The 14,311-nt window shown below is 42.5% G+C and overlaps 1 protein-coding gene across 4 annotated transcripts in view; it reads left to right on the top strand.

Annotated features, from left to right (window-relative positions):
• The window catches only part of Phactr2 (phosphatase and actin regulator 2), a 271,200-nt gene that overhangs the window by 196,902 nt on the left and 59,987 nt on the right, over positions 1-14,311 (top strand). For all 4 annotated transcript variants that reach the window (XM_057761357.1, XM_057761356.1, XM_057761360.1 and 1 more), the window contains exon 3: positions 11,430-11,510. In XM_057761357.1, coding sequence (XP_057617340.1) covers positions 11,430-11,510 — 81 coding nt within the window. The remainder of the gene's footprint in view (positions 1-11,429; positions 11,511-14,311) is intronic.

Here is a 14,311-nt window from a genome sequence, read left to right as displayed (position 1 = left end):
TGTTTCTTAAGCAGTAGGATGGAAGCGGGTAGTGTTCCCATCAACCTCTTCAGTCAAAGGAGGCTTCTGTTGGAGTTTGCACTGCTTTCAGAGGGTGTCTGAATGTAGCTCTTGCTGCAATAGATAGCATCCCAATTTTGTAGGCTTTTGGAGCAGTGCCTCTTCAAGTACTTTGAAAAGTGTAGCAGAGATCCTTCTAGCCAGGTCTGAGGACTCAGATCAGGAGAGTCCATTATTTTCTTTCCTCTGTGTATTATTTCCCATTGTGGTTTTGTTTTGCTTTTTTCATCCTGTGATACAAATCTGGTCCTTATCACTAGGGCTAAGTCCTGGAAAGTGACTGGTTTTTGGCTTACATATTTTCCTGATTTGTTTCCCATTTGGAATTGGTTGTCTTCTTAATTTTCATTTCTTTTGTGGTAAGTGAAAAACTGTTACTCATTTGGGCTTCAAACACTTCCTATCCCAAGTTTTTCTTCGACTACTTCCCAAGTTTAGACTCTCTATGTTTTGAACCTGGCTCTTATGTGGGTTTTCTTTTTCCAAAATATAAGGGCTTAGTAATGCCTGTAATTGGAGGGAGGCTATGTAAGAAATATAAGGGAACAGAAAACATGGTAGGAAAGAAGAATGGACTCAAGAAAATCATGCAAAAAATTACTGTGTATCAGTGTGTTTGAAAAAAGTATTTTTTAAAAAAATGTTTCATCTCAGTATTTGTGTAGAGTTCTATAGTCCAAAAATGTTTTGAAGTGTGATTTTTGAAAATCCTAATGGCAATATACATGCATACATGCATATATACATATCAGCCACTCTCATGTCCAGGTCTGTAGAGTTAAGTGTATGTACATGGTTGTGCAACAGATGTCATGAGATTTTTCAGGAAATTCAGACTTGTTCCTCTTGGACGAGTACTCTCCATTTTCCTTCCGCTTCCTCCTCTAATTTGTTTTTAATGTTTTGATTCAGATGAACTAAGCGCAGAGCCTGAGCGACAACTGTAGTGACAGATCCGGCATCTTGAATCAGCTGAGCTTTCCAATTCAGCTCAGCACTAAGCCAGCTAAATTAGTGGTACCTCGTAAGATTTGAACATGTCCCCAGGGGGTATTTTGCTACATATGTAGCCTTATGTTTTGGTTTTGAGGCATAAGCTTTGCTTCCATCCCTTGTTGGAGGCTTTTCTGATGAGGTAATGTAGAGGAGAGATGTTGATATCAATAACAATGACAGCTAACCCTCATTTTGACTGTATTCAGTGCTGTTTTTATTTGTTTCCTGTTTGTTGTTTTGTGTGTCGCGGCATGAATGTGGAGGTCAGAGGACAACTTGCAAGGGTCAGTTTCCTTCTGCTGCTCTGTGGGTCCCAGTGGCTGAACTCGGGTTGTCAGACTTAATGACAAGGCACCTGCCTTTACCACAGAGCCATCTCCTCAGCCGGGCAAGGCTGCTGTAAATGCTTGTAATCTTCCCTATTGTTCCTCGAGATGTGTTATAATTATAATCCTAATTCTATCAATGGATGAGTAATGAGGCACAGAGAATTTAAAGAAGTTGATCTCCGTTTCAATGCTTGTTTATCAAAAATGCATGTTTGAACACTACCAGTGTAGCTGGAGTCTTCATTCTTCATTCCTGTTCTGTGATGCCTTCAGGTTAATAACCATATCAAGCTGATCATCTCAGTGGAATAAAATAAAAGGGATAGACAAATGTATTTGGGAGGGAGTGGGAGGTGAAGAAAAATGTAATATCTAGATGATCCGTGGTTGGTGCCAGTCAGTTTATGTTTTATTCATCCGGTAGGCTCTAATTGTCATTCCCTGCCCAGGGACACAGCCCCGGGAGAACGTGGGAGCTTATCTCACCTGCTAATAAATCATAAACTTTAGATGTAGAGGCAGACTTACTCATAGGAGGTTAGACTCTGTCTTATGCAGAAGTGTTTTGCCATGCAGAAGTCTATTAAATACCTTCCTCATCTTGAAGTCTTGCCTGGTTGGATCTGTATAGAAAAGGAGTAAACATTGATGCAGAAATTCCTGCGCCAGCCTTCTAACTTGGGTTGGTTATTCTTGGTACTACTTGAGTTGCATTTTAGTATGTTTTGTTTGTAACTAAGCAGAACAAGCTCCAGAACATATAAACCTCCCTCTGTAAAAGAATAACCTAAGATATTACATTTTCACACTTCACAGTACAGACTAGGTGTGTATTGAATGTGAGTGTCATAATCTGGATAGCCTAGTGGGACTCAAATCCCTCTCATATCTAATCTTGCTTGCTATGGAAACTGGTTCTAAAGGAAATAAGACAGCTCACATTGATGAAAGCTCACAAGTCTCCGAAACATGTGAGTCTGTCTGTGCCCTGATCTCAGGAGTGGCATCAGAAGTTCAGGGCTCTGCTCTCTGCTAGTGGATGGCACTGTCAACTGTTTGAGAAGAATTATAGCCATTCAGAGCTGAGACTCACTTTCCAGTCGTTTCTCTGGACAGTTCTTCCTTACTGGAGGTCATAACACAATTATCTAGGGGTGTCATCATCTTCATGACAAACACGAGTCCCCGTCTTTGGTTCTGAAGGAACGAGAAGCAGAAAACATGCATTTCGTTAAGCTTTTCATGAAGCTGAATGAAGCCCAGAGCACGTATGCTGGTGTTTGTGTTTTCCGTGGGCTTGGCGTGGAAGAGGAAAGGACAGCAGCAAGTGGCTCACCTAACACATGACTCTTGGCCTCTCATCACCTTCCTGAGATTGCTAATACTTCCGGGCCCATTTGGAACAGACAGCTCACTCATTGTTTAGGCCTGCACCTCTGTCCCTTGAGAATAAGAAGTGTGGGTGTTGAATTGGTCTACCACAGAGGTTGCCAAACTTGCATCCTGAAGGAATAGCAGTGAATTTTTGGCTTCTTGGGTTGCGCAGGTCTCTCCTCCTGCCTTAGCCTTTTCTCTCAGCATTAGCTCTTGAGTTTTACAAATATTTGCACACACTTGTTCAATGAAAAAGGACAATATGCAAAGCCATAGGAAAGGATCGATTAATTTCTGATCCCATCCTCTTATGCCTCATGGATTTCAAGTGTCTTGATGGAAGCCATAAACTAGTAAGTGGTTCGATTTGGACTAGGAGGGGTGGGGAAGGCGTGTAAGGGTCAAACAGTGTGGCAAAGACTGTTCTAGTTCCTCCTGGGTGCCTAAAATTTCCTTTACACAAACAAACTGGGCTGTGATTCCTATTACATTGTCCCAACAGGTTTCTTCTTCACATCTGAAGTGGTTTAAAAAATAAAACATTTGGAATATTGTCAGAATATTTTTTTTTGCCATTAGAACTATAGCTAGCCAGACTTTGCACAGTTAAATTTCTGATATTTTATGTTAAGATATCAAATCTTAAATATAATTCTAATGCCTTATCATTCCACAGATATGATATAGACTATTTTTGGCCTCTATCCGGATATAATCCTAAACTGATAATCTCAAATAATTCTGTGTTGATATTATTTTTGTTGTGAAGGCGTTCCTTCACAGTTTGCTTTTTCTCACTTCGAAACCCCTTTTCAATTCTGATCTTTAATTAACCAGTACTTGAGTTCACATGTGCCTTGAGGACCTGAGTCATGTCTCCAGAGCCCACAACGGAATGTCAAGTCCTGGGGAAGCAGAGATGAGAGGATTCCTGGGGCTCCCTTGCCAGCCTAGCCTAATTGCAAGCTCCAGGCAAGGAGAGACTGTCTCAAAGGGCTTAGATGATGTTGCTGAGGATTGCACCTGAGGTTACCCTCTGCCTTCCCAAACATATGCACAAAAACGCACACACGCATTTTCAAAAGAAAATTAATTGCTTGTGGAATTAGGATGGGATTCAGTTGGAATGGGGGCAGGGACAAGAAATAAACAGGAATTTAATATAGTTATTATTTATTTATGTATTGGGAGAGGAGGAGTTCATGCTATGACGTGCATGTGGAGCTCAGAGGACAATTTGTCAATGCCTTCCTTTGCCATGTGGGTCTGTATGGTGCACAACAAGGTGCCTTGCCAGCTGGACCCTCTCACCAGTCCAAGAGAGCATTTTCACCTTGGCACTTTGTAATTTGAGATATGATATTGTCATGGTGCCTAAAATGTATCTCCTTACAGCTGATGTTTAGGAGCACTTCTGCCTGATACCTTGAAGGAGAATGAGAAGGTACCACCCACCCTTAGGGAAGCTGAATCTTCTGTAGCCATCACTGCAGACTGGGGAATGTAATAATGGACTCTTTGTTAGGTGCACCTGAATTCAACCAATCCTGACGACAAGACTGGGAAGCATGTTTAGCTTTTCCAAGTCTCAAGCCCTCATTTATATGAGGGAGATAAAAGTAGCTGCTTTGCCCATCCTTCTGGGATACCTGGCAGGGGGTAAAAATGTTCTCTAAGTGACGAATAAAATAGATGATTATGATCAAATTTCTTTGGGGGAAATTGCGACACTAATTTCCCAAGAGAAGGAAGGGACATAGATCTCTCCATCTTCCTCTTTCTTAAGGCCTTTCTTCCGAGTTGCAAACTAAGGCAGCAAGAGGGGCCTGCTTAGTTCTTCTTTCATCTCTCTCTCGGAAAGCAGAGAGAATCTTTGGTCTCTGCTGGAAGGAAATTCAATGTAAGAATCTTCTGGTTGGGCAGAGATCTGTTCTGTTTCTGAATCATAAAAGCTGAAGGAAACAGGGAACTCGTCGATGCCTATGAGCCTGTAGACTCAATGGGATACTGGTACTTACAAGCTATGCTTGGGAATCTCTTTCTCCCTCTTTGAATCTAGGCTCCTGTTTTGTTTTGTTTTCAAACTTGATCTCTTTTCTTGTGGAGGTGAAGCAGTCAATCAGCAACTCTAGCATCATAGTAGGCCAGTTGTTCCAGCTGGGTAAAGGTAAAGGTAAAGCCTGTATTGCTTATTGTTCCAACCAGTTTCCCGGGTTTGGATCTTACGGTCCAGCTTGAGTAGGTACCCCTTTCTGAACCAACCACCAGAGTGCCATCAAGCCTAGATGGCAGCATCACAAATGATAGACAATAAAGAGTGGGAGCAGGGAGAGTAATTACCAAATGGGAGAAAATTGGCGACAATTTATAAAATAAATAGAAAAATAAGCTAGACATGCCTTTCCTCTCTCACCACACCTTTCTCCTCCCTGGCTCCAATAAAAGATATTTAGATTCTTTAATAACTACACCATGCAGTATGAGTATTTTGGGTATTACTTGGATAAAAACATCAGGGTGTCCACTAGAGTTGTGTGAATATGAACAACACACACACACACCTTTAGCAGTGACTAAGGTACATGTGGCTCTAAAGCATGGACATCAGTGATAGTTTTATTTGTTGAGAAATCTAGATTCTAGGTGTTAGCCTGTGCTCTTTGCTTGGTGTAAGCCATTACTTCCAAAGGAACCTAAACGCAGCAGCAGCTATCACACCATTTTGTAGGTGAAAAGACCTAAGCACCAAGAAGTTTGTTGAAAGTATCTGGGGTGGTGAGAGGGCCCTGCACAGGGCGCCCTTTGGTCATGGCTTGAAAACTTGAGGGCTGATTTCACCACAGAGAGATTAGGGAAGCCATCTGGTGTAGAAAGAAGAAATAGTAACTTCAGGAATGGAGCTGAAGAGAATAAAGATGCTTAGAAAATGATAGGTAAAGCTGGACCTTAGTTTTGGTGAGGGGAGATGAAGGGGAGGGAGGGAGGGGAAGCAGGATGAATGTGGTTCCTGTGGACAGTGGTTGAGGACAGCTCCCATTCCAGGGAGATGAGCCCCTTCTGAGCTCTGAATTTTGAGTACAGGAGAGGAGAGGCATAATTGGACAAACAAGAAAATATCCAGGCCCCTGTGAGTTTTTAGGTGGGGAAGTTGGATTTCTTACTCTACTTTACATTCTTAAGATGCTTTGGAAGGTTTTTGCAACAGTGTCATTGAATAGCATGGGTAGTTACTTCTTAAAACAGGCTAGCTACCTTCGTCTTCATGAAGGGTCTTTCAGAAAGGAGGCCATGTTCCACCATCCTATTTCCCATCTCTGTTACTGAAGAGCAAGCCAAGCCAGCTCTTATAGAAGACTTCCAATGCAGGACAAATGCTTTCTGTCTTTCTGTCTCAGGTTTACAGCAAGACCATTCATGACTCAGAACCAAGAAGATAACAAGGCATGGTTATTGGAGTCTCCTGTTTGCGCTTCTATTTTCTTCAGTCGTTAAGTGGGGTTAGAATCAAGAATTAGGACCTTCTTTCCCTGCCAAGTGAAAACATAAGTGACTTGTTGACACACAGTTCTCTCTCCCAGATACTTCCAGAGTAACAGGAAATCTTGGCCAAGTAGCCCCTGAAAGGAGCTGGTGGCCTATGCTCTGGCCTTCCTTGAATGCAGACTCCATGTCTGTCATGCCGTGCCCAGAAGGACATCATAAATCATTTATAATTTATAAGGAGCCCAGCCAGTCCTGTGCTACACCCTGCAAGCTGCTGGTGTCTGTCCACACACTGTGGGCTCCCTTCTCTACTTCATACAGAGCCTTTTTCACATGATCCATAGGACTAAAGTGGAAAGTTTTCCCCCTTAGCCTGGCCCAGCCAAAGCGGAAAGGCTAGAGAAGACAGAACACCCTTGTTTCTTGAGGCTGTGCCATGAGCCTCATTTGCTTTCTCCTTGACTGGAAAATGAAAAGGGACAGAAAACAAGACTAGAACCAGGAAAAGACTGTTTTCTCTTTAAATCATACTTTCAACAAAATGTACATGTATTTTGAGTGGCAGTAACCAGTGTGTCACCACTGGAGACATAACATTGAGTACAACAGTTTGGTTTTTGTTGAGATGACTGGGGAAAGGGAAAGGGCAGGGGCATGCTGTTTACCAGGGGCTTCAGGTGAGATGACCCTTGATCATAACATGAAGGCCATGACAGGGTGCACTGAACTAGGGAGTGGAATCCTGATGAAGAAAGGGTACTGCTGAGCTAAACAGTCTCTGTGGGGCAGCATCGGGTATGGAAGTCTGTGTAGTTGGACATTCCCAAGATCACGGTAGAGACCCATACAAGGGAGCTGAGATGCTACCCAAAGAGAGATGAGCAGCCCCCGTATGTCCTTAAAAGACCAGTTTTTTAAAAAAAAAAATACTGGAAAATAATAGGAGATCTGCAAAATCAGGAAAGTCACAGGTAATGTTTCTTTCACACCAAGAGAGAATGAGAAGGTGTGCTATTGTGATCAGAGTGGAAATGTCAAAATATTAATTTCCCCACTATGGAAAGTGACACAGAAATTGTGTATTTGTTTGATCTTGGCGTAGTGAGTCGCTTGTGCTTTTGCAATCAGGATAAAAGAGAGCGCTCATGGCCCATTTGTTAACTGAACTGGCATCAGTGCTTTTCATGGACAGACTTAGAACTGTATCCAATGGCCTGCCCCCCTCATCTCCTGGCAATGGGTGGTTATGATATGGCTGTGGGGCTAACAACCCTACACACACACACACACACACACACACACACACACACACACACTATATTTTCTTTCTTGTACACATTAGTGCGATCTTCAATCCCCAAGTCCCTGGTGTGGTCCTGGGAGTTAGACCTCTTGAGATTTCAGTGGTCTCTCTTGCTCCTGGTGGGCACTGTGGAACAGTCTTACTGCCCTCTGTTCACATGTGGCTTCCTACAGTCCAGTGACAACTAGGACTTGGGTTTGAGTCACATGCAGAAGTCCCAGGGAGAGAGATCTGGGGGCTACCTGGAAAATTTCGCCTTAAAGATAAGGCTCACGCAGAGCTGAATGGGCCTCAGAGGCATGTATTTTTGCCTTCAATGGTTGAAAAGCAGGCGGACAAGCATCAAGAACATTCCCATGATGCTCTTGCCCTATGTGGCATGCTGAACTAAAATGACCTCTCAAGTCCGTTCCAATGTAAAACCCCTCGGAGTCCATGAAAAACGTCCAGTGGATCGGCTCCACAAACACACAGACACTGTATAAACACAAGGCAAATATTTTAAAAGGTGAAGAATAAGATTCTTGTACTTCAGGGAGAGCAGGGCTTGGAATTTTGTGTCCAACAACATACCTTCCATACCCAGCAGCCTGAAGCTTGCCCACATTGGCCCTCACACAGTTATCTACATTATGTGTTTAAAATGCTCTCAGCCAAAGACCAAGCAAACAGCGAATGGTATTTTCCTATCAGGGCCCGTTTATGAGGCAGAGAAAAAGAACAGAACTGTTGGTTTTGATTGCTGGTAGGAGCCGGCACAGAGCTTCGCGGAATTCATGGGAAGAAATGGGAAGAATTTTTGTTATACAAGGAAGAAAGAAAGGAGACTTGTTTAAGCCAAGGTTTAACTTAGAATTAAACCAACAAAAACTCAAAACTCAGACTAAAGAGCAGACTGGGATCCGCAGTAGAAAAGCCCATGTGTGAGTGAGTTATGTTCTAGTCTCTCAGATGAAGAAAGAAAATTCTTAGTAAAGAATAAAGGTCTTTAAAGATCTACAAAACAGGAATTTTGGAGTGGCCTTCATTGTTGACACAGAATCCCACAGTATTTGATTTAGTGACCACTGACTGAGTCTTGCCTCTCATTTTATAGATGATAGATTAGAAGCCCAAAACTTGATGTAGGCCACCCAGCATCACTTGACTTGTTGCCAGTGTTCTGGGACCAGCACCCGGGACTCCTGAAAAGTCACGTGACGTTTAAGGCAATGTTACAGAAGTGGTAGTTGTTGAAAAGTTCTGTTTCCTATTAGCAAGGGGTGGCCGGGCAGAAGGCAGGCGGTGCAAGTGACTGCGTCTTGGATTGACAGTGAGTTGGGGTGGCTTGATTGTGAAGAATCTGGCGCCTGGTAGTTGCTGCGGCCTTGGGGTGTTAGTCTTTGGACCTCTCTTCTCTCCCTCGAGGAGAGTCAAAACATACTGACACTTCACTTAAAGAACAGTGCTCTTTAATGAATTCCCAGAAAAGAACTCATCTGTGCCACACCTGGTTAACCTGGTTCACTGCAATCACCAGCCTTTCTGAGAGCTGTGGATACTGGTTTCTGGAAGAGAGTGGAGACCAGGGCTGGAGGAGGGAAGGGAGATGTGTCTCCACTAGAACAATAAATGGGTTCATTGTCATCTTTTTTCTTTCTTTTAACCATTCACTCATTCGTTCGTTTTCTTCTTTGTTTATATCTAGATTCCAAAAAGCTGACAACTTAGAACAAAGAGCACATATACTATGCATAGAATGAAACTGAGTTCAGGTTGTATAAAGGAGAAAATAGGAAATGTCGCCTGAGGTCTGCGTTAAGTATCAAGTTTCACTCTGACTTTTCTAGTAACCAGGATTTTAAAAAGCAGCACACAATTCCTAGTTATAAGAAAAAGGGGAACCCCTGTTTCTTCAAAAGAGGCTAAGTACTGCTATTCTAAGAGCTCTTGCCTTCAGTAGACACTCATAGAAGACATTCGTGTAGTCAACCAAGGTCAATTTCTACTCTTTATCCTCCTCCACCTACTGGGCCCTCAAGTGGGAAATGCAGCTGGTAGCTACTAGAATTCAGATATGCAGGCTCAGTGCCACGGAGGTCCTGCCTTCAGCTTCGAAGCGCTATCCTAAGTGATATCAGAAATACAGATTCCTTCCAAAGGAAGAAAGAATCTGTGTAGAGATTCCCTTCCCTTGACTTGGTTCAAAAAGCTGCCCATTCTTAATTCCCTTCTTCATCCTTCCTAAGGTTTGTCAAGGGATGTACCAGAACCTCTAGATTGTATGACCGAAGAAAGAAAAATTTACAGAGATCCATTGTGTTAAACTTTTGAGTTGATGGTGTGAACGAGGGGAAAAAAAAAACCAAAATAAACATCAAACAAGAAATCAGTAAACATTATCCCTTTTCACCAGGATTTGGATAAAATGTTTACAGGAACATTGTGAGTTGTTTATGACTTGGGGCTTTTCGTTTTGTGCTGTATTTGTTTGTTGTTTAGATTTTTTTGGCATTAAGAACTAATTTAGGAGGGCTAGAGAGACGTCTCAATGGTTAAGAGCATTATGGCTCTTCCAGAGGACCCAGGTTCAATTCCCATACACACATGGTAGCTTACAACTTTTGTCTATAACTCCAGTCCCAGAGGATCCAACACCTTCTTCTGGCTCCTCAGGCATCTGTATACATAAAATAAATAATAATTAAAAAATTAAATTGTAATTTTAAAAAAGAACTAATTTAGGTATGGTGAGATGGCTTAGCAGATGGCTTAAAGACACCTGCCACAACACATGATGATCTGAATTGAATTCCTGGGACCCATATGGCAGAACTGACTCCCGAAAGTTGTCCCCTGCCATCTACACATACACACGTGGCATGTGTGGAGGTATATGCACATATGCACTTACAAATTAATGAATTGATTGATTGATGTAATTTTAAAGGCTTTTGAAAAGAACTAACATTAAATCTTCTGAAAATCCCCACACTTATCTGGCTTTCCAGCATTCATGCTTCTATTCTTCTCTTTTTATTGTGTGTATTCATTCTACCAGACACTGTGTTAAATAAGGATATTGTCATACAAGTCTATATTGTATATTCTTCTCATGCCTGCTACCATCTCCTTTCCATCAGTCCCTCTTCCTATTAATCCCCCTTTTCCCTTTGACAGCCTCACTTCTATACATACACATCTTTTTTTTTTTAAATATTTATTTATTATGTATACAATATTCTGTCTGTGTGTATGCTTGCAGGCCAGAAGAGGGCAGCAGACCCCATTACAGATGGTTGTGAGCCACCATGTGGTTGCTGGGAATTGAACTCAGGACCTTTGGAAGAGCAGGCAATGCTCTTAACCACTGAGCCATCTCTCCAGCCCCATACACATCTTTTATACACATGCATAGACCGTGTGTGTAATACATGAACATTATCTATACATACACGGTTTACGCATGTGTATAAAATCCAGGAATCACTTATGCTGAGAACACAGAGATGAAATCACTTCATATAACTTTCTCCTGTTGCACACTTGGATATCTCACTGCAAAGGCCTGTGTTGGCATGCATTTCAGAAAGCACCATTATCAGAGAAAAAACGCTGAGTGACATTTGTGCTCCATAGGCGGTATACGGTAAAATGTCTGGGTTCCTTTCCAGACATGATCATCCTGGCCAGATACAGTGACTGGGCCTCAGTCATGCATGGACTCCTTGTGTCCTTGCTGTGCTAACAGTACTGTGTAGACAAGTCTTCTCAGTGGGCATAAAACCAAACGGAGCTTTGAACCTTCACGTGGACAGAATAAATGTGCTTAAGTACTTTGAATATTGTTGATAATTTTGCTAAGCAATGACTTGATTCTTACTTGTGCTTATTTTTTTTCAAAGTGTTAGAGAGGAAGATCTCCACCAGACAGAGTAGAGAGGAGCTGATAAGAAGGGGCCTGCTTAAAGAACTGCCTGATCAAGGTGAGAAAATCCATCTTACATTTAAACTAATTGGATTCTTCATTCTTTGCTTTGTTATTTTCTTTGGGGATTTAAAGTGACCATGGTCACTGTCAGAAAAAGCAGCCGGGAGTGTATGCCAAAAATCTTGCCTCGACCTGGGATGTCTCTGTGGGTGGCCAAGAACCTGAGGTGTTATGGAAACTTGAGGTGTTATGGTGACTTTTCTGGTCAATTCTTCTCCAGAGGTTGCTTTATTAACTCTGTGCTCTTCAGGCTGCCGCGCCAGTAGCTAGAGGTACAGGTCACGATGCTTGCCTGCCTCCTTCCCCCGCAACCTCAAGCTTTACTCTTCTAATCAAGTTAAACCCCATCGATTGAGCGAGTTCAGTTTGAGTTTGTTCGCGCCTTGCTTGTTCCTAAACACTGCCAATAAAAGAGATAGCAGCAGCTTCATCCCTCGCCTTGTCTGAGAGACTCATCCGTGTTCACAGATCAATAAAGCATGACTGGATGACTTAATCTGCCTTACGCTTTCTCCCAAGAAATCTGTTCCTCTTGTGTTTCTCTTAATCTTCTTGCCTCTCACCTTGTTAAGGACAATTCTCTCCAGGAGTTTTGTTTGTTTCGTTTTGTTTTTCCCTTTCCCTCCCCCTCCCCTGTTACCTTTATCCTGTGAAGGAGGGAAGTTGATTAGAAAAGACAAGTATTGTGTAGAAATTAAGATTGACCCTCGAAGAAGACACCTGCACTGGTTATTTTGCCAAATAAATAAATCCATAATATTTTCTTTGCTCCTACCACTGTTAAAACTAAAGGGTATTTTGCTACAATGCTGGTGATTTATCTCATTCTTCTCCTCTTTCCCCCAAGTTTCCTGGGGAATTATTATTGAGACTTTATGGGAAGAAATGAAATAATATTGATTTGGAATTTAAATAATGATACTTCCCTCTCTATAGCTAGATAGAAGATAGATAGATAGATAGATAGATAGATAGATAGATAGATAGATAGATAGATAGAGATATCATATATGTTCCTTATAAAGAATATAACAGTTTGGGGCATACATTGTATATTAGTTAAAATGTCATGTTTTTTTCCAATACCAGAATAATCCCAGTGTGCAGTTAAGAATTGCATAGCTGCTTCAAAAGGAGTAAGGAAAATCTAAATGGAATAATACCATTTTGATTGAGCAAGCCATCACAATTCTAGAAATTTTCCTTTCATTTCTGACTTGTAAAATTTTTCCCACTCATCTTTGTCAATGACCTTTTTGTATTTTTCAATATGCTATTTCCTTGAAGTTATTTGTTTCCTGTCTCGGAGCTTTAAAAATGAAAAATGCTCACACTTGCCCTTCCTAGCAGGAGGCATACATGAGGTAGGCATGCCGGAGGTAGGCATGCAGGAGGTAGACATGCAGGAGGTAGGCATGCAGGAGGTAGGTATGTAGAATGTAGGCACGCAGAAGGTAGGCATGCATGCAGGAGGTAGGCATGTGGGAAGGTAGGCATGCAGGAGGTAGGCATGCAGGAGATAGACATGCAGGAGGTAAACATGCAGGAGGTAGACATGCAAGAGGTAGGCATGCAGGAGGTAGGCATGTAGGAGGTAGGCATGCAGAAGGTAGGCATGCATGCAGGAGGTAGGCATGTAGGAGGTAGGCATGCAGAAGGTAGGCATGCAAAAGGTAGGCATGCATGCATGTAGGCATGCAGGAGGTAGGCATGCATGCAGGAGGTAAGCATGCAGGAGTTAGGCATGTAGGAGGTAGGCATGCATGCAGGTAGGCATGCAGGAGGTAGGCATGCAGGAGGTACGCATGCAGGAGTTAGGCATGTAGGAGGTAGGCATGCAGAAGGTAGGCATGCAGAAGGTAAGCATGTATGCAGGAGATAGGCATGCGGGGAGGTAGGCATGCAGAAGGTAGGCATGCATGCAGGAGGTAGGCATGCAGAATGAGCAACTGAACCCTGTGCAATAAGCTTTATGGAGTGACGCATTCATTTATTCAGTATCCGTATTTGAAAATGTTTTAAAGAAAGGAAAGGGGAGCTGGAGGGATTGCTCATTAGTTATGAGTGCTTACTGCTCTTGCAGAGGATATGAATTTCGTTCCCAGCACTCTCATTAAAGGCTCACAACTGCCTGTAACTGCATCTCCAGGAACTCTGATGCCCTCTTCTTGTTTTTATGCATGCAAGTGCACATGTCTGCATGTAGATACACACATGCACAGAATTGAAAATTAAAAATAAAATCTCATTAAAAAGAAAAGGGGGAAATCATGGTTGAAACTTGTTATTAGGATTGATGGTAGAGCTTACGGGCCAGATGCATTTCCAAACTGAGAGTTTTGGTGGAGACTGCTAGTTGGTTGAATTTTACTTTGTATTTTGGCACGGTTTTCATCTAAAATACCAGAATTGCTAATGGTCAAAAGTGCCCAAGGATGCCTGTTGGAAATCTCCCAGTTTTTAGCCAAGTGCTAGAGAAAGTAGTTTTCTATTCTCATTTTAGCTATCACCTTCCCCCAAAACAATCACCTTGAGAGCCGTGCCTGAGAGCCCGGATGCTGCCGTTCTCTGACAGCCTCCCCCCGTCAGCGAGGAGGCACCCGTGGCCTCTGTCTCCTTGGTATCACTGAAACTCCTGACAGGGCATGTCAGCGATGAGCTTCGTTCTGTGGCCCAGACAGACCTCTGAAGTCCCTGCAGCTGCCGTGGCTGTGACCTCACCCCACTCTGTCCTGTACCCTCCCTCTTGACTGTGATTATTACTTCTTCCAGATTGTGTTTTTCCACACCAAGCTT

This window comes from Chionomys nivalis, chromosome 2, assembly GCF_950005125.1.
Source record: "Chionomys nivalis chromosome 2, mChiNiv1.1, whole genome shotgun sequence".
NCBI lineage: Eukaryota > Metazoa > Chordata > Mammalia > Rodentia > Cricetidae > Chionomys > Chionomys nivalis.
Note: the sequence above shows the minus strand (reverse complement) of the source record. Positions and strands in the feature narration are given on the sequence as shown.